The 20,768-nt window shown below is 41.3% G+C and overlaps 1 protein-coding gene across 1 annotated transcript in view; it reads left to right on the top strand.

Annotated features, from left to right (window-relative positions):
* The first annotated feature begins 420 nt into the window (after nucleotides 1-420).
* FAM149A (family with sequence similarity 149 member A) overlaps nucleotides 421-20,768 on the top strand; it is a 57,287-nt gene continuing 36,939 nt past the window's right edge. Inside the window, exon 1 of the mRNA XM_075259008.1 lies at nucleotides 421-1,025. Within this exon, the coding sequence (XP_075115109.1) occupies nucleotides 421-1,025 (605 nt within the window). The remainder of the gene's footprint in view (nucleotides 1,026-20,768) is intronic.

Below are 20,768 nucleotides of genomic sequence, written 5' to 3'. Positions count from 1 at the left end.
TAGCAACCACCCGCCCCTTTACTCTTGTGTCAGCTGCTCCAAGCCATTGAATCTAGACATAAACAGGCAGCTTTCTCCTTTCTTCCAGGATCACAGATATGCAGTTTTCTTTCTTTGAAAAGCCTTACTCACTTTCAAATTTTTACAATTTTTTGACAAGTGACTTACAGACAGAAGACTCTTAATAAACTAAGAAAAAGACGAATGAGCCAAACCAGAACATTACATTTTTTAATATGGTCTTTTAGGCTGTGGGACCTTTTCTCGTTACCTAATAGCTTATTGATTTCCCTTTCCTGCAGACATATCTTTCCAGCAGATTTTCGGGATGCACATTTTTTTATCGACCCTTTTTTGCACTGCTGAACAATATTTGCATTGCATACATTGATCTTCTGGTTACTTCTTCACCGTATGAAGATGAAGGTTGCTGTTTTGGACTTGGGAACTGTATTTGCTAAATTCTTCAAATCATCTGTATCCCCTGTAAGTCCTGGGCCGACCAGTAACCCCTTTGCTCAAGGCTCTAATGCATTGAATTCTTCAGGAGCTACAGTCCCTTCCCTGGCTGGTAAAACGCCATTCCTCCTGCTTTCTGCACCACCATCTCCTTTGCATATCCTTACTACACCCACTGCATCAACATCTTCCCTGTCTCGTATTCCCTCTGGAAAATCATTGACTCCAAGTCCTCACTCAAGTGGTATTTCTGCACCCAGCAGCCCTGTCCATTCGGTAAAGCCCTCAAACTCAGTATCAGGCAGTGTGGCACAGCTTAAACAACTCAGTGAGGAATCATGGGCAAATCCACAATCTTCATCTTCTCCACCACCGACATCAATTCTGGTACGACCAGCACCAACAAGTATCAGTACGATAACACCAGCAATGCCGTCTAACCATTCCAGTCGGTCACCAAGGCTTCTTCAAGAGACATCTGGATGGAACACCAAATCTATGCTCTTTACCCTGCCTGATATTGGGGAGGAGAGCACAGATTATGAAGACAATTTCAACACCCATGGGTAAGTTTTCTCTGAAGAGGAAAGCTATGTATCTTTTATAATCACATATGGACAACATTTTGGTTTGTTCCAATGATAGTTAGGCCTTATGCAGATGACAGTTTAGTGCAAATTATGATGGATCTAATATCTGTTCAAAACAACAATGTATGTCCATTTTTGATGACTGCTTTGCATCCAGTTTGCATCCATTCTGTTTTTCCATTTTAGATGGCTTAGTGTCTTCCATTTTACATTTGTTTTTGATCGGCTATTAAAAAAATGGATGAATTTCATTGTTCTTTTTGACCCAACACACTGACCCATCTTTAACAGATGTAACTTGGACTTCAATCCATTTTACATTGATTAAAAATGGATCCATTGATTTCTATCAGATCCATGTGTCCATCAAAATGAACAAGGGTAGACTGCTAGTATGACACTAGTATGACCACTAGTATGACACTGTTACTCCATTTAAGGTCTATAGGACTGATGAAGATGAACAGGTATAGTACCCGACTATCTCCAGCTGTCCCATAGAATTTTAAAGGAATGGCATCACTATGTAAATGGGACCCCTATTCTTGTGATTGATGGAGGTTGCGGCAGTAGGACCTCTATTGAACAAGCACTTATCCTGCAGATAGTTGATAAGTTGCTTTCTTGGAAAACCTCTTGAATATTAAGTCTATATAAGCAATACCTAATACAATACTGAATTATGTGTGATACCAGTTATTTCCAGGTTAACATGACATGCAAAGGTTTTCATTTACAGCTGGGCTCTTTGAATTACTGATACACATGGTTCCAGGTGGTTAACACACTGCATCTTTCAGCAGCACCTAGTGCTTCAATGCAGTCCTCCTAGTTCAGTACAATAGCAGCCCAATGTGATGATAGGTGATGTAATAGTTAAATAACAGCCCTTTGTATGGTCCAACAATCAGTTTGGTTGGCTATTATGCTTTAATGTGTGCAACTAAAGTATAACTATTGTACAAAGTACAAGGTGTGGGCAACACAATGCAGTGCAATCCAATAAATGATGGTTAAAGAAGTGTGTACATGTAACAAATCTGCTTACAATCCAATTAAAAATCTAGACAATCACTTGGAAAATGTGATATAACTCAATCACATAAGATAATGACCTTGTCATATTGTAGAAACGGAATATAAACGTTTAATATCACTACAATAGGAACGGGTTTTAGTTGAAATCGTGTGTACATGGCTGAACCTGAATTAAATATGTATATCATGATGTCTCGAATTAGAAACAAAATCTTTAATTTGTGCAGTTCATTTTGTTAAGGACGCATTCACAAATCCCGTGAACCATTAATACGGTTCAGCAAAACATATGATAATTCCAAGGTTGGTGGCTGTCATTGCAACCAATCATCACATCATCACATCTCCACCTCAAGAGCCCCTACAATATTATAAGACAGAGCTCTTACTCAAATTGATGGCTTTACAAGTGCAAGTAATTCAGGCTACACCTCTGGATCACACTCGCCGACAACATGAGAAGCCGTTGAAATGTTGAGGAGGGAGAATATGGGGATGAGTTCCTTATAAAGTCACTTGAATAAAATAAGTGTAAGACTCAATGGAGAGGAAAGAAAACCACTTGTGTTGTGAGACGTCACATACATAATGATGCAACTTCGTACAGCTACATTGTCTGAGGTTATAGTCACACAACCATGTCCACTTCTCGACCACAAAAACAGACAAATTGGTCCATTTGTAACAGCTGTGCTTTCATTTGCATCCATTCTGTGTCCATTTTTAATAGCCAAGTGTTGTCCATTTTATATCAATATGTTTCTTTTAATGGACGTTTTTCTTTAAACCTTTTTCTTACTCAACCATTAATAACCCATTAAGTACCCATTGGCTGCAATGGGGGCTATGTGGTCATCAAAATGGACAAAGTACATGAACGCATTAAAAAGCAGTGAGCAATGAAAGTACACGAACCCCATAGACTATAATGGGGTCCGTGTGTTTTCTGTGCAGTGTCTGCATAAGTCATGTGGAGAAAAAAGTACTTCAAGCACTACTTTCCTCTCCGCATGATTCGTGCGGACACCGAACACCGACCCCATTATAGTCTATGAGGTCCGTGTGGTTTCTTAGCTATCCGCTTTTTAATGTGTTTGGTATTCCGTTTGAGGGGTCCCCAAGTGGACTCCCCGAATGGAATACTGAAAGCAGATGTGAACCAGGCCTTAAATTGTATGTGTTAATGTTATTATTTTAATTTTTTTTGCTACACTGTATGGTACTGTTTGGTGAAACTACTTGGAATAACATATCTTACACTAGGTTCACATTAGTGTTCAGCTTTCTATTCTTCGGTCTGCTTGGGGATACGAAAAAATGGAAACCCAATGTGCTTAAAAAGACCATAAATAGACTATAATAGGGTCCCCCAGATTTCCGACCAAAAATCCCCTAATTCAAGCGGATTAGGGAACGGAATCCAGGCGCAAATATGAACCTAGCCTAAGTTCCTTTTACTAGAAAACAAGCCCTAAAAAATTATATTTATTATTATTAAGATTAATGTATATGTATTATATCAGTTCTCATTTGAAACAGTTATTAAAGGGAGTCTGTCAGTTATAGCAGGGAGATGGCTCTTTGGTGTGATGAGAATAAGTGGCACAGTATATGATGCCAGCCAAGCTTTGTATGACATCACTTATACACAAATATAGTATTAATATGATAAGCAGGTAGTAAAAGAGACATTGGAAGAAACAAAGGGGAAGCAGCAGATTCTTCCCTGGCACACTGTTCTCCCTAGCAGAATATTCCTGCCCCCTGTTAGCTCCAGCTCCCAGCATGCAACGCCAGTGTTTTGTTCTGCACGGCTGAAAAGAATGTTGTCTGAGTCTCTTTATTTACAGCCTGAATGCAGGGAAATGGGACAGCTAAAAGTGACAGACCGTAGAATGAGACTGTACTCTGCTTCTTGTTTTACTAGAGCATAGGGCTGGAAACACACATTCAGTTTAATGCAGTATTTTGTATCCATTCGTATTTCACATATTCAGAAACAAAATTATAGTGATACAATTCTGTTAACATTTCCTCTTTGGCTTTTTTCCTAAAGGTTATCTTCCCTTATAACTGAGTTACATTCACTATCAGGTTACATGGAAACTTATTGTACATTTAAAGTATGCAAAGCCAGCCCTGTATTCCTATATACCAAATTCAGCTGAAAGAAAAGAGTCTTCACTCCAGTAAAAGTGATTCATTATATAAAGTGTTTACCAGGTTTTGTGCCACAAAGAATCTTGTGGCTGTGGGCGCCATTGGCATAAAGACTTATTGGCACTTGGAATCTTTGCGGTCCTTACTGCCCCTATGATGCCTGCCAATAAGGGCATTACACAATAAGGAAATAATCTTTCAGTTGTGTTTACTTTATGAATAGGTGTCAGAGTCTAAGATTCTCAGGAACTGCCAACTGCTATTTCCACCATCCCCACGCCCATTCTGAGACTGCATGCTTATATCAATAGAGACAATGAGACTAGCCCCTGCCAGGCACGTCTGACAATCACATATCACCTTGCAGAGAGATCTAATGTATGTGTATGTGGGAAACTTTGTACACCAGTTTGAATAAAGTCTTCAAGATGCTCCTGAATTATTTAGAGACTTCAACTTCTTGAGCTACCCAAGTCACCCCATTTTTTTGGCATGAGTTATAGTGAAATTCTTGATTCATCCGCAGCGCTTTATTGCAAAAACGGAAAAACTTGGTGCAACTTTGCCGCAAGAAAGGGCCATGCATCACAGATGCAACATATTTATACCCATCCATTAAAACTGGCATAGATGGATTACTAAAACATAAGGCACAATGTCCAAGTGTCCAGACCAATAACCTAGATCAGTGATGGCGAACCTTTTTGAGACCGAGTGCCCAAACTGTAACCCAAAACCCAATAAATTATCACGGAGTGCCAACACGGCAATTTAACCTTAAAACTATTTGGATCCACAATTGCGGACTCACAAATTACAGTCGTGTGAATTGGGCTTTACAGAGCTTGTACTGAAAGGTCTGTACACAGTACAATCTGCCCCGCAGTGGCCCCCACACACACAGTACAATCTGCCCTGCAGTGGCCCCCACACACACAGTACAATCTGTCCCGCAGTGGCCCCAACACACAGTACAATCTGCCCTGCAGTGGCCCACACACACACAGTACAATCTGCCTCGCAGTGGCCCCCACACACAGTACAATCTGCCCTGCAGTGGCCCCCACACACACAGTACAATCTGTCCTGCAGTTGCCCCCACAGAGGCCCCCACAGACAGTACAATCTGCCAGGGGGCCACACGGTGGCTCAGTGGTTAGCACTGCAGCTTTGCAGCGCTGGAATCCTGGTGTTCGAATCCCACCAAGGGCATAAAACCAACTGCAAGGAGTTTGTATGTTCTCCCCGTGTTTGCATGGATTTCCATCCCATATTCCAAAGTCATACTGATAGGGAAAAATGTACATTGTGAGCTCTATGTGGGTCTCACAATCTACATAAAAAAAACAAAACAAAATCAGTACAATCTGCCCTGCAGTGGCCCCCACAGACACAGGACAATCTGCCCCGCAGTGGCCCCCACACACACTACAATCTGCCCTGCAGTGACCCCCACAGAGAGTACAATTTGCCCCGCGGTGGCCCCCCCCCAAGGGATTATACCTGTATACTCCACAGTAGCCCCCTCTCCACACAGCATGAAATATTCCACAGTAGCCCCCTCCCCACACAGCATGAGACGGTCCTCAGTAGCCCCCTGCCCAGACAGCATGAAATATTCCACAGTAGCCCCCTCCCCACACAGCATGAGCTGGTCCTCAGTAGCCCCCTGCCCACACAGCATGAAATGGTCCACAGTAGTTCCCCCTCCCCAAACAGCACGAAATGGTCCACAGTAGCCCCTTCCCCACACAACATGAAATATTCCACAGTAGCCCCCTCCCCACACAGCATGAAATATTCCACAGTAGTTCCCTCTACCCAACAGCACAAAATGGTCCAGAGCAGCCCCCTCCCCAGACAATACACATATATACTTACCTGAAGGGCCGCCAGGCGTCCTCTCTCTCACCTATTCACTACGGGCGCTGATGACTTACGTCATCATGTCCGCACCAGTGCAGAGGTCACACTCTGTATAGTCAATGTAGGCCGTGCGTACCGCGCGGCCTACACTGACAGCTTTCAGCTGGATGTGCATTTGCACATCCAGCTGAAAGCAGCGATTGCTCACTAACGGGGAATCCTGTACCGGATTCCCCGTTACTGAGCGATCCGGGAGACCGCAACCGTGCCAGCACAGAGGGCTCTGCGTGCCCTCTCTGGCACGCGTGCCATAGTTTCGCCATCACTGACCTAGATAAAGGATAGCAATTGACAGTGCAAAGTATAACATGGCAGGAAAACTTGCCTTCATTCATTTCAATAAGTCTGGAAAGATTTGTTTGGATTTCTTCAATGAAAAGACTGAGCTGTGTGAGGGGCATCCTCTACCCCCATAAAGCAGCGTACAGCAAATTACTCGTAGCCCCATGTCCAGCCCAAACATGAATTTTGCTAAAGGATCACATTGAAATGTAAGTGCAATTGTCTAAGTAACTGGTTACAGTAATGGTTTGCATTATATGACTTTCATGTAGGACAGTGTTTTCTAACCTTTGCAGACTGAGGGCATCACTGATGTAGGAGGTCAACACCAATAAAATTATTACATAACAGATTGAGTATTTTTTTCCCAAAAAAGTACCCTAGACTAAAAAGGTTGGTGATTCCTGTGATGGATTAGAGCAATCGACATTAAATAAAGGTAGTGTGAGCCTGGCCTTATTCAGCCGTGAAGCCCATTTTCATACAAACTATAGAATATGCTTCCTACATACAATCTAATTGTTCAAGTATTGTATTGATTGTTACCATGCATAGCTAACTTGTGTGAAGCTCCAATGGGTTTACAAGATTGTATCTATCTTTAGGATAGGCCATCAGTTAGGCCATCTGTGGGTGACCTTGCTATGAGATCCTTACTGATCAGATATCAATGACCTAATCTTAGGATAGGTCACCAATTTTTAACTCCCAGAAAACCCCTTTGAAGTTGAGCAGTTCTTAAAGAGACTACACATTTCTAACAAGGACATAGACAACTGTCTTAGCTGTGTTGGTAACTCAGCTGTGCAGTCTCAGTATAAAAATATATTAATAGGTTGACAATTATTCTATTATTTCGCTCAGCACATAGCATCTTGGCGCGGATAGAACTAATATTGCTTACCAACATGCTCTATACCTTACCAACATTGCTAAGACATGCTATATACCTGCTGCACACATTGTATGGATGAACTTCGGATCTTTTCCCATAAAAAGATTTCAAAGAGTGAAATGAAGAATATCCCAAGGATCAGTCTCAAGGCCGCGATACTGAATATTTAATTATTTTTCTTCTTCGAAATGGAAACAACTAAGCTAATTAAAAAGAGGTTAAAGTTGCGGTGTAGCCTTTCCTCCAGCGCATTGTATCTTGTTCCTTCCTCAGTGTCTTTTACTTTTCGGGCAATACAATACAGGCATTTGCAGCATGAATAAAAGATTGGTCTGGCATGAGACATACAAAAAGAAAATTAGTGCAAGCTAATGATCTGGCAAATGTAACACAAAAACCAAGAGTTACGGAGATGATATTTTTCTAAAGCTTAAAACAGTAAAAAAAATAAAATATAGGGATAATAATGCATACAGTCCCTGATAACCCATAGACAAAGCAATACTTAAGTAACAAATAAAAAAAAAATAGATAAAAATTAACATTTTATAGAACAATGTGCTTATATAGAAATTTTTTAGTAAGGTAGTGTTCACATCTCCGCCATGAGCATTTTTCTGTTATAGGAACTGACTAAAATGGTGAAACTTGGGTATCCGTAATAATGTCTGTAGGTTTTGTCATTTAAAAAAAAAATAAATTTATGGTTGAAAATTCTACTTCAATTCCACCATAAACACGTCTAACTGTACTATAACAAACCTTCAAGGCACATCTGGCAGCCGCTTATTGCCCACTGAAATAATAGGTGGCTTAAGTTGAAATCCAATATCCCCCATACATATTAGATCACCCGGTGATGCCATCTAAATGAGCATGCTCAGTTTAGTTTTATACAATGTGTATGGCTGCATTAGAGAGAGGGGAGGAGAAAAGAGGGATGAAAGGATTCCACATGGAACAATCATGTTGACAATTTTTACACTGCGTCAAGGAAAATTTCCTCTATACTCCAGAAGTATATGCATAAAGAAGTATCTCCATTCCCAAATGGCTGGTGGATAAGGGATCAGGAGAACATAGGGTTCCCATAAAGATCAATGGTTGCTTTTACCCATTATATCAGTAGAGAGACACCTATGCTTGAAAATGGCGCTTTCCATTGAGGCATATATGGTGAAATTAACATTTCAGTGGTTAGCACTGGAGTCCTGGGTTCGATCCCTTCCAAGAACAATATCTGCAAGGAGTTTGTATGTTTTATCTTTAGGATCGGTCATAAATATGTCATTGATGGCAGTTCAACACCCACGACTATCACAGACCAGTTTATTGAATCCCCTTCCCTATGCTGTTGATGATATCATTGGTTACATGGCATAGCAGCAGACAGGTCCCATTCAAGAGAATAGGGCTTAACTACAATATCAAGCACAGCCCCTATGCAAAGTCCAGTCCAGTGCTTGGTATTTAGTAGGGAGACTGACATGAACACCGCAGAAGCTTCAACCATCTGATCTGCAGGGTTCCCAGGTGTAGGACCCCCACCAATCATAAGGATAGGCCATCATTATGTAAGTCATGGAAAATCCCTTTAATAATATTTCTTACATAGTAAATAAATATTTACATGTATCAAGCTGTATGATATATAGTCACATGTACAGTATGTAGTACAGTAGGACTTGTGAATACCATAATTTAAATGTAGGGAAATAACCATAGTGTAGCAAATAGTTCTGTTGTACTTGCTTTTTTCTTAGCTCATACTTATGATAAAAATTAGTATTATTTCTTATTTATTTTTCATTCAGTTACAACATATGACTGTGTAGGTGAAGATGTCCTCTGTAGAGTGAGGTCACTTGTAGAGCTGACGATAATAGATGGCTTTTAAATTATCATTAGGGGTTTACTTTACTAACTCAGTTATTTACCTGACACAGTGATCACAGCAGATTATACAGTAACCCTCTAGGACCAAGTAGTAATCTACACTGACCTGCTGTAGTAATGTCCCAGAGACTGTGTTTGTTATTACAAAGTACATACGTAAATGCTATAACCAAAGGGTTAAAAGAAGACATCAGTCATTGTCTGTGTACAAATTTGATCTTATGACGTATACATTCATAAACAGTTTTGCAGCAGATAATAGTAAATCTTTTCAAACTTTGCAAAACTTTGGATGTCTGTAGATCGGTAGATTGTTAGTTAGATACTTGGTCAACCTTGGATGCCACTGACTGATAGAAAGATCTCGTAGATGTATGTAGAGTGAAAGGCGTAAAAATAGAAAAACTGCGATCATCATAGTGAGGTCCTACCACATGCTGGGTAAAAATAAACACCTCTCACTTTGGTTAGGCTTACATTTCGGATTTTTGGATGTGGGGAGGCAATGGAGGGGCTCTTGAGAGTAGGTTTGTTGGTATTCATTTTTTATTTTTAAAAAGACCCATTTTGAATAGGCCTAGCCTGTAGGGGTCAGTGTATGCTCATCCAATTCATAGTGCTGGGAGGCCTCCAAATATGAGATCATAGTTCACCAACCAGGTTTGGCTGACGTTTATCTAATGCCAATGATTAGTATTATATCATTACAACTCAAATTGTGATAAAATTATCTAGAATGATGTTAGCACGCGTATTAGGGGGTTACATTTTACCAGGAGTATTGAAGTGTTGAGTTCAGGGCCCTACTTAAGGGTGATGCAGTGACTTATTCAGATAAAGCATATTAACCAGAACAGAACAGTACTCAGTATTGAGATAATGAGCTTGATGGTTACAAACAGTCTCTAGAGATTGACGTTATGGCTACAATAGTCTCTCACAGAGGGCACATGTGTAATTGCAGTGCTATACTTCTTTGTAGGTACTAAGCTTAGTGGTTACACTTCTAATAAGATGCACTATGCTTGGCGGTTACACATCTTGTGGGGATTACACTTCTTGACAAAATGCATTCATCTTGTAGGCAGGTCATTTGTAAAAGGATCTTCATTTATCATGACAAGCGAGCTCTCCTCCATGGTGGTCTATATCTTTCTACAGTTGATACTCTGACAATAAGCAAACCGACTCTCTGAATTAATCCGGCGCTCAGCAATAGATACAAATTGACTTGTCACTTCAGCACAATGCAGTTCTTCCCTCTTGGGGTGGTCACAATCAGATTTAGGTAAATACTAAGGCAGGATGTTACTTTGCATTTTATTGGATACAACTGGGATTGGTCCAGGACTACAACAGACCTGGCGTATCTTCACAGACATTCACAAGTGTCAGATATACCTGCAATTTTCCTATTCCCCATCACAGCTTAGCTAGGCTTGACCCATTTCCCACTGATGCCTGTAACTAAGGACATGTACACTGAGGGCTTGTTCACACAGGGCAAGAGGGGGTTGATTTTGGCGCTGAATCCACCTCAGAATCCTCCCCCTCACAATAGAGGTCTATGTAGACCACTAGCTACCCCCTTCTTCAGGCTGATTCAGCCCCGGCGTCCGCCTTGTGGCAGCACCCTTCAGACTAGGCCCATTCATTTGGACCTACTCCGGAGCGGGAAGCTGCGACTGTCGGAAACCCTGACAGTTGTGGCAGGCGCATTTTGGCCCTAGTGTGACGTGGCTTCCCGCGTCACAATCAGGACCAAAATCCGCCAATCTGTGCCCCGTGTGAACTAGCCCTCAGTGTGTATGCTACTCAATCTTTTACTGTTACTACTGTCACAAGTTGTTATTAAGCGCCTGTCTATGTATGTTATCTATGTATATATATGTTTTATATGAGGCTTGCTGTATGTAAGGCAATTTTTGCCCACCCAACATCTTAAAGGGGACCTTTCACCAAGCACAAAAAACTCAATGAAACACCTCATTTGATCGTCGCTGTGACCTTGGCTTTTCTGTTTTCAAAGCTGTTCAGACTAAATGGCCTCTGGAAGGTTATATGTAAATTAGTTTTTATTTTCCAAGTGGGTGGGAACCTTTTTTTTTTTTTTCTCTGACAATATAAAATGTTACCATCGTACCACCATTCCCTTGGAGAATAGGGGCTAATTTACATATATCGTTTTGAACAAGTACCGATTTAAGCAAATGAGTTAATATACAACCTGCCTTTTGCCCACAAACACAATAATAAAACTTAGAGATGAGCGAACACTATTCAAAACAGCCGTTTTGAATAGCATGCTCGCATAGAAATGAATGGAAGCGGCTGGCACGCAGACTTTGGCGGCAGCTGGCCACTTAACCCACCGTGTGCCAACTACATCCATTCATTTCTATGGGAGCGTGCTATTCGAAATGGCTGTTTCGAATAGTGTTCGCTCATTTCTAAAAACTATATATAGTCCAAGTAAACACAATTGGCAGTGGACTTTACTGATGGTCCAGATTAGCGTTCCACCTTCTTACATGCAGGCATGTTATATAAGGTCTCAGACTTCCTCTCACATTCCAGTGAACAATGTCCTTTTTGTTCTATTATAGACTGATATTTGTAGAGCGGTTGTTGCAATCCCTTCACCAATATGATCAACAGCAACAGTCTTGTTGTGTAAAGCTTAGATAAACAGGGTTATCTCGTTCCCTTGGATGGTATACTATCCTGCATATCATGTATTTCAGTTGAATAGGGAGACTCTAACATATGGGAGTTGGCCTGCTGATAACAGTGTAATATTAACTATCCTATAGCTTCGTTGTTGGTATCTGAACAGACAACGCAGCAATGATAACAAGTACCAGTATTACTTATGCTTCCATGGGCTGGATTCCTGGCTTAGGAGTGGCAGAGTTATACAATTGGGCTTTAAATATGATCTTTTAATATATATACTTAGCAATTATTATATGGCATCACCCAGTGCGATAAGCAGCTATTCAGTATAAGAACAGGATATCTATCAGGTGACTCTTTATGTAGTCTAAACCTGGCAATGCACAATAGAAGATTAAACTAGCCAAGTTCAAAGGCAGATCTAATGTGTATGGAGGCTTTCCCACAGACCAACAGCAGATGAGAGATTTCAACTGCGCAATTTTTTTGTTGGGAAGAAAAGGCACGATTAAGACTAAAGTCTCATGTAGCAAGCTGTGGGAAAAACTGCGTCAGAAATCGTAGCTTTCCCGTAACGCTTTCATTTCGGCTTCAATTAAACTGACGGCGTTCCCATATGAATAATTGACATACTGCGACTTCCAAAACTACGACGTGTATTTTTCTGCAATGTGTGGATGGGATTTGCTAGAATCCCACCCATTTTGCAGGGACTGTAAAATGCTGCAGCTTTTGCCGTGGTGTTTACACCACGTGGGACTCCGGCCTGAAGAGATTTTCCCACGAACATAATCATATAAAAAAGTGAAATATTTTTGCAAATATCAATAATTAAAGGGATTCTACCATTAAAAAACTTTTTTCTGTGGCTAACACGTCGGAATAGCCTTTAGAAAGGCTATTCGTCTCCTACCTTTAGATGGGATCTCCGCCGCGCCATTCCTTAGTAATACCGTGTTTTACCGGTATGTAAATTAGTTCTCTGGCAGCGATGGGGGCGGGCCCCAGCGCTGAAAATGCGATGAGGGCGTCCCCACCGCTGCCCGAGAACAGGATCCTGCGCCGCCTCTGTCTTCTGCTGAATCCTCCCCTTCTTTCTTCAGCAGCGTCACCTCTGTCGGCTCTTACACTAGTAGAGCTGACTGCGTATGCTCGCAATTGCGGCCTCGGAACTATGGTAAGTCTTTTGTCTTAATCAGTTGCCAATGGATATGTAATTTTTATGGTCTGGGAGTTGCCAGAAAAGCGGCCATGATTTCCTTGTTGTTAATAGGTTATCAGGCAGGGTGACTACTCACATGAGAAGATAGCCACAATAAGGACACCATAGCTGGGTTTCTCACAAGCCCCAGACCATAGAAAGTTCCTGTATTCATAATTGTATCCACTGGTAACCAATCAAAACAACATGCTTAGAGAAAATCTTTAAGGCCGGGGCCCCATGTTGCATTTTACATTACCTGAAAAGTGGATGGGAATCTGGCTAATTCCATCCACACATTACAGAAAAAAATCTGCAGCGGAAAAGCTGCATTTTCCATATAGGAATAATAAAGGCAGAAGGTCTGTAGAGAAAAAACCTGTAGACTTTTTGCGAAAAACACTGCGTAAAAAAAAACACACAATGCCTTTCCTCCACAGTCTTTTCCACCTTTTTTGGCTGCAGCTTGCTGTATGAGACCTTAGCCTAAATCTCTGCAAAATGTTTAATTACAGTACCTGCAAAATGAATGGGACTCTAGATAATCCCATCCACACATTGCAAAAAAATATCTGCGTAATATCAGCAGAAATGCTACGATTTCAAAACTGCGCGTGTTCTTGTAAATCACAGCATCTCATCTCATCTTATACACACGTGGACAAAATTGTTGGTACCCCTCGTTTAATGAAAGAAAAACCCACAATGGTCACAGAAATAACTTGAATCTGACAAAAGCAATAATAAATAAAAATTGTTGACAAGCCACAAAGCTTCAGGGAGAATGTCCTATGGACAGATGAGACAAAAATCTAACTTTTGGCAAGGCACATCAGTTCTATGTTCACAGACGGAAAAATGAAGCATATCTTGAAAAGAACACTGTCCCTACTGTGAAACATGGAGGAGGTTCTGTTATGTTCTGGGGCTGCTTTGCTGCATCTGGCACAGGCTGTCTTGAATCTGTGCAGGGTACAATGAAATCTCAAGACTATCAAGGGATTCTAGAGGAGAAATGTGCAGCCCAGTGTCAGGAAGCTTGGTCTCAGTCGCAGGTCATGGGTCTTGTAACAGGATAATAACCGACAACATACAGAATGGCTAAGAGGAAAACATTGCAGTATTCTGAAGTGGCCTTCTATGAACCCGGACCTAAATCCTATTGAGCATCTGTGGAAGGAGCTGAAACATGCCGTCTGGAAAAGGCCCCCTGCAAACCCGAGACAACTGGAGCAGTTTGCTCATGAGGAGGGGGCCAAAATACCTGCTGAGAGGTGCAGAAGTCTCATTCACCGTTACAGGAATCGTGTGATTGCAGCGATTGCCTCAAAAGGTTTTGCAACAAAATATTAAGTTATAGGAACCATCATTTCTGTCCAGGCCGGTTTCATGAGTTTTATTTTTACTCTTTAGGGACAGTTCACACGTGAACTGCCCGCGCGGGTTTTGACACCGAGAGAGACGCGGTGAGCCGCGTCTCTCTCTTGTCAAAACCCGCCTGCTGCGACCATCGCGGTCGCGGCTTTCCCCTCCGCTGTCGGCTCAAATGAATGAGCCGACATAGGAGGGAGCTGCCGGGGGCGGAAGCCGCACGGCTGAGCCCGCGCGGCTTCCGCCTGAAGAAAGGGCATGTCTTTTCTTTTCTCCGCTAGCGGCAGCCCGCCGCTAGTGGAAAAAAAAAGCCCGGTGGTCTACATAGACCACCATTGTAAAGGGGTGGATTTTGAAGCGAAATCCGCTGTCAAAATCCGCCGCTTTGTTCACGTGTGAACTAGCCCTTAAATTCTGTTGAAGCGAAAAGCAATGTCTGACTTTCATTTGTTCATTTTCCTAGAATCTTTATTTATTATTACTTTTGTCAGATTCAAGTTATTTCTGTGACCATTGTGGGTTTTTCTTTCATTAAACGAGGGATACCAACAATTTTATCCACATGTGTATCTATGGAAATACTGCGGTTTTCCATATAGGTATAATAGAAGCAGAAAGTCCGCAGAGAGTTTTCTGAGAAAAGTGCTGAGCATAAAACTTTCTCATGGATTACCACAGCATGACCTGTGATCAACTAATGAGAATAAGGTAAGTAATCAAAGTAACCAGAACCATTTTATTGATGAAAGAAAATACCAATTAAGAGATAAAATAAAACACTATTTGGAGCTGATACGGTATCCCCATGGGCCCCCATATGTAATACTCCTGAGGGCTCTTTCATACAGCTAGTATCGGTTCTGCTCAGCCATGCTGTGGTAGTGCCACAAACAGATGTTTGGTTATTCCCTTCTATGAAAAATAAATAAAGGTGGCTACTTTGAAGAACCTAGAATATAAGACATATTTTCAGTTGCATCACACTTTTTTGTTAAGTATATAATTCCACATGTGTTAATTCATAGTTTTGATGCCTTCAGTGTGAATCTACAATTTTCATAGTCATGAAAATACAGAAAACTCTTTGAATGAGAAGGTGTGTCCAAACTTTTGGTCTGTACTGTATATAGATGGCTTCTGAAACACTCATTAGACAAAGTCTTATAGCCAAACTGCGGGGCGTACGCTATATACTTCCAGCTCTAGTTTGTAGTCACTCTAGGCAGACCTGTCTGAACACCAGGGCCACCTGCTGTCTACTTGGAGGAAATGCATTTATTTATTGTACCTTCAGTTTGCTTGCGAATCGCAACAGCATCCACACCTCTTATTTATTAATGTAATGGTGCAAACATCTTAAAACATTTTCTATAAAGTTTTGGCAGCTTTTTTCAGTGAATTGACCTGAAATTGTAATAATTTTGATTCCATGTGAAGTGGGAACTAATTGTATATCACAGTTAATACTGCCCAACATTTCTCTTGGTGAGTGCTGTAATAAATCAATTTTATTCTGAAAAAACTTTTTTGAGCTTTAAGTATTACAAATTCTAAGCATATTAATATATTCATTGATGAGCCATAACATTAAATTGTGAGTAATAATTATCTAAATACTGTCCAATGCCATGTAACAAGGATGGGATATATTATATGTTGGGGATCAATTTGTATACATTTCACAGTGTTTGAGCGACTCACCCAAAGAAATAGGGTTGTCACAAAATCACAGGGGTGGAATAATATAAATATGTAACTTACCTTCTATTATTACTGGTTAACAATGACAACCAGATATATATGTGCATCAACTCTTAGTTCCACATTATAGATATTAGTATAAAAAGAAGCCATTTTTCAAACTGCCCTTGTAAGAGCCTTTTATGGGGTGTAAGGTAGAGCTGATAAATAAGGGTGGTATCAGCCACCTGGGGTGAATTGGATATTGAGTTAGACATGGCTTTATACTGAATATATATGAGATCCTAATACTACTGTACCCCTACCCCCTGAAATTCCATGACAACTTAGAGCTCTGGTAAGATCCATCTTATATACAGTATATAGTGTTAGATTTGACATGTGGTAGGGTCCAGAGATGAAAGGTTTGGTGTTGTTTTATAGCTTCTTTTTATTGGTAACTAGCTGGTACCCGCGACTTCGTCTGCGGTGATTGTAGAAGTGGGTATATACAGGTGTGGGTAAGGTTTTCGTCCTGTGTATAAGGTATGGGATATGAAATGTAACTTTGTATCTTGTTTTTCCTATAATTCAGAGAATACGTGAGACTTTTATTTTGAAGTTACTTTGTATTTGAGCTGCTATATATACGTTGTTGTGAGAAACTTTACATAGTGACTTTGGGACAGAGGTATTTGAAGTTAACCCCTTCCCGTCGATGGCATTTTTTGTTTTTGGTTTTTCATTTTTGACTCCCCTCCTTCTAAACCCCATAACTTTTTTATTTCTCCGCTCCCAGAGCCATATGAGGTCTTAATTTTTCCTGGGACAAATTTTTCTTGATGATGCCACCATTAATTATTCTATATAATGTACTGGGAAGCAGGAAAAAAATTCTGAATGGGGTGGATTTGACAAAAAAATGCATTTCTGCGACTTTCTTAGGGGCTTTGGTTTTACGGCGTTCACTGTGCAACCAAAATGACATGTCCCCTGTATTCTGTGTTTCGTTACGATTCCGGGGATACCAAATTTATATGGTTTTATTTACATTTTGACCCCTTAAAAAAATCCAAAACTGTGTTAAAACTTTTTTTTTTGAAAAGTCGTCATATTCCGACAGCCGTAACTTTTTTATACGTCCGTGTACGGGGATGTATAGGGTGTCTTTTTTTGCGGGGTCGGGTGTACTTTTTAGTTCTACCATTTTCGGGAAATGTTATTGCTTTGATCACTTTTTATTCAAATTTTTATCAGAATCAAAAGAGTGAAAAAACGGCGGTTTGGCACTTTTGACCATTTTTCCCGCTACGGTGTTTACCGAACAGGAAAAATATTTGTATAGCTTTGTAGAGCGGGCGATTTCGGACGCGGGGATACCTAACATGTATGTGTTTCACAGTTTTTAACTACTTTTATATGTGTTCTAGGGAAAGGGGGGTGATTTGAATTTTTAATCCTTTTTATTTGTTTTTATATTTTTTTTACTTTTTTTTAAACTTTTTTTTTTTTGCATTTATTAGACTTCCTAGGGGTATTGAGATGGGTGGGCGGTGTCGCGGATTGTCAGAGCGGTGGGGGTCGGCAAACATGGCTGCTCCGGAGCGTTAAAGAGAGCCTCCTGGAGTATCATTAAGGTGAGGGGCAAAGTGGTAAAGTATATGTATATGACATTGTGTGGGGTTAGGGGCTAGGCAGCAGAGGGCAATATGAATTTTGTGGCTTGCTATGGTCCAAAGTGTGTGAGATTGCAGAGATGGTGGTGTGAGTTTGGGTTTTGTGGGGGTCCTGGCACAAACGTATGTGCGCTGTTGTTACGAAAAGTAGCCTATTGCGCAATCGAGTGTAGTGACTATGTTTGTCGAAAATTTCAGCCAAATCGGTCGAGCGGGTTTTGCGTGATTGAGGAACAAACATCCAAACACACAAACCCACAAACATCCAAACTCACAAACTTTCACATTTATAATATTAATAGGATACTTATGATGTGGAACTAAGAGTTGATGCACATGCATATCGGAAGGTCACTCTTTAAAAGTTATATATTTGCACATATGGACAAAATTGTTGATACCCCTCGTTTAAAGGGATTCTACCATTAAAACACTTTTTTTCTCACTAACACATCGAAATAGCCTTAAGAAAGGCTATTCTTCTCCAACTTTTAGAAGTTGTCTCCGGCCCACCGTTCGGTTGAAATCCCGTTTTTTGTCGGTATGTAAATGAGTTCTCTCACAGCACTGGGGGTGGGCCTTAGCGCTCAAACAGCACTGGGGGCGTCCCCAATGCTGCGAGAGAACTCTCCAGCGCTGCCTCCATCTTCTTCAGCAACCACCTTTTCACTCGTCTTCTTCCGGCTGGGGTCACACTTCGACGCTTGCGCAGTCGGCTCTACCATTGCGCCCCTGGCAGAGCCGAGTGCACATGCCGACGGCCATTTTTTTGTGGCGAGCATGCACAGGACGCTCTGTAGCTTTTGTGGTGTGTTCCCAGTATGCAATGGTTAATACCACCAAAATATAGTCCGGAGAAAGGCACCCAATGATCTAGTCACAGGGTCTGCAGAGCCCAAGGTTAAAGATACATTTGAGCAAGAATGTTAACCCATCTACTATCCTATTAATATTATAAAGGTGAAAGTTTGTAAGTTTGGATGTTTGTGGGTTTGTGTGTTTAGATGTTTGTTCCTCAATCACGCAAAACCCGCTCCACCGATTTGGCTGAAATTTTCCACAAACATAGTCACTACACTCGATTGCGCAATAGGCTACTTTTCGTCACAATAGCACACATACGTTTTTCCCAGGACCCCCACAAAACCCAAACTCACATCATTATCTCTGCAATCTCACACACTTTGATCCATAGCAAGCCACAAAATTCATATTACCCTCTACAGCAGAGGTCAGCAACCCCTGGCACACGTGCCAAGAGTGGCACTCCTGCCATATTTCACTGGCACGCCAGCAGCACAGGACCTGCAAGAGTTAAATGAAGTCGGAGTCTTCAGTGCTGTTCTAGAGCTGAGGCATAAGGACACTCCCCTTTGAGAGGAGTGCAGGAAACCCAGGGGGTGGAGCTTAATCGCAGGTCTCTACCTGCTATAGTGGTCTGCATCCTGCAAACATTCCCCGAGGAGGAAAGGAGCTGTTAGCAAAGTGAAACTGAAAAACACACAGGTACATAGGATTACTGTTCTCATTAATGTCAGGCATTTGGGGTTATTAGTTTAGTGTTAGTAACTCCATGTGCCTCACATTAATAGGAATAACCCCCATCATGTCCCTCATATTAACCCGTGCGCCTCACATTGATAGGAATAAACCCCATCATGTCCCTCATATTAACCCCTGTGTGCCTCACATTAATAGGAATAAACCCCATCATGTCCCTCATATTAACCCCTGTGTGCCTCACATTGATAGGAATAAACCCCATCATGTCCCTCATATTAACCCCTGTGTGCCTCATATTCATAGGAATAACCCCCATCATGTCCCTCATATTAACCCCTGTGTGCCTCACATTGATAGGAATAAACCCCATCATGTCCCTCATATTAACCCCTGTGTGCCTCATATTCATAGGAATAACCCCCATCATGTCCCTCATATTAACCCCTGTGTGCCTCACATTGATAGGAATAAACCCCATCATGTCCCTCATATTAACCCCTGTGTGCCTCACATTAATTGGAATTACCCCCATCATGTCCCTCATATTAACCCCTGTGTGCCTCACATTGATAGGAATAAACCCCATCATGTCCCTCATATTAACCCCTGTGTGCCTCATATTCATAGGAATAACCCCCATCATGTCACTCATATTAACCCCTGTGTGCCTCACATTGATAGGAATAAACCCCATCATGTCCCTCATATTAACCCCTGTGTGCCTCACATTAATAGGAATAAACCCCATCATGTCCCTCATATTAACCCCTGTGTGCCTCACATTGATAGGAATAAACCCCATCATGTCCCTCATATTAACTCCTGTGTGCCTCACATTGATAGGAATAAACCCCATCATGTCCCTCATATTAACCCCTGTGTGCCTCATATTCATAGGAATAACCCCCATCATGTCACTCATATTAACCCCTGTGTGCCTCACATTGATAGGAATAAACCCCATCATGTCCCTCATATTAACCCCTGTGTGCCTCACATTAATAGGAATAACCCCCATCATGTCACTCATATTAACCCCTGTGTGCCTCACATTGATAGGAATAAACCCCATCATGTCCCTCATATTAACCCCTGTGTGCCTCACATTAATAGGAATAAACCCCATCATGTCCCTCATATTAACCCCTGTGTGCCTCACATTGATAGGAATAAACCCCATCATGTCCCTCATATTAACCCCTGTGTGCCTCATATAAAGGTTACTACTATGTGAGACATATGGCGCTACTAATAAAAGACCTCAATAATGAAGATACTTAATTATTACCTCCAAGTCTCTCACATATCAGTAACTCTTACACAGGGGTTAAAGTGAGGGACATTATGGGGTTAATTGCTATTAATAAGAGGCACATGGAGTTACTAAACTGTCATGCACAGGGCCAGACTTTATG

The sequence above is a fragment of the Leptodactylus fuscus genome, chromosome 1, assembly GCF_031893055.1.
Source record: "Leptodactylus fuscus isolate aLepFus1 chromosome 1, aLepFus1.hap2, whole genome shotgun sequence".
Taxonomy (NCBI): domain Eukaryota; kingdom Metazoa; phylum Chordata; class Amphibia; order Anura; family Leptodactylidae; genus Leptodactylus; species Leptodactylus fuscus.
This window is presented reverse-complemented; position numbering and strand designations above follow the sequence as displayed.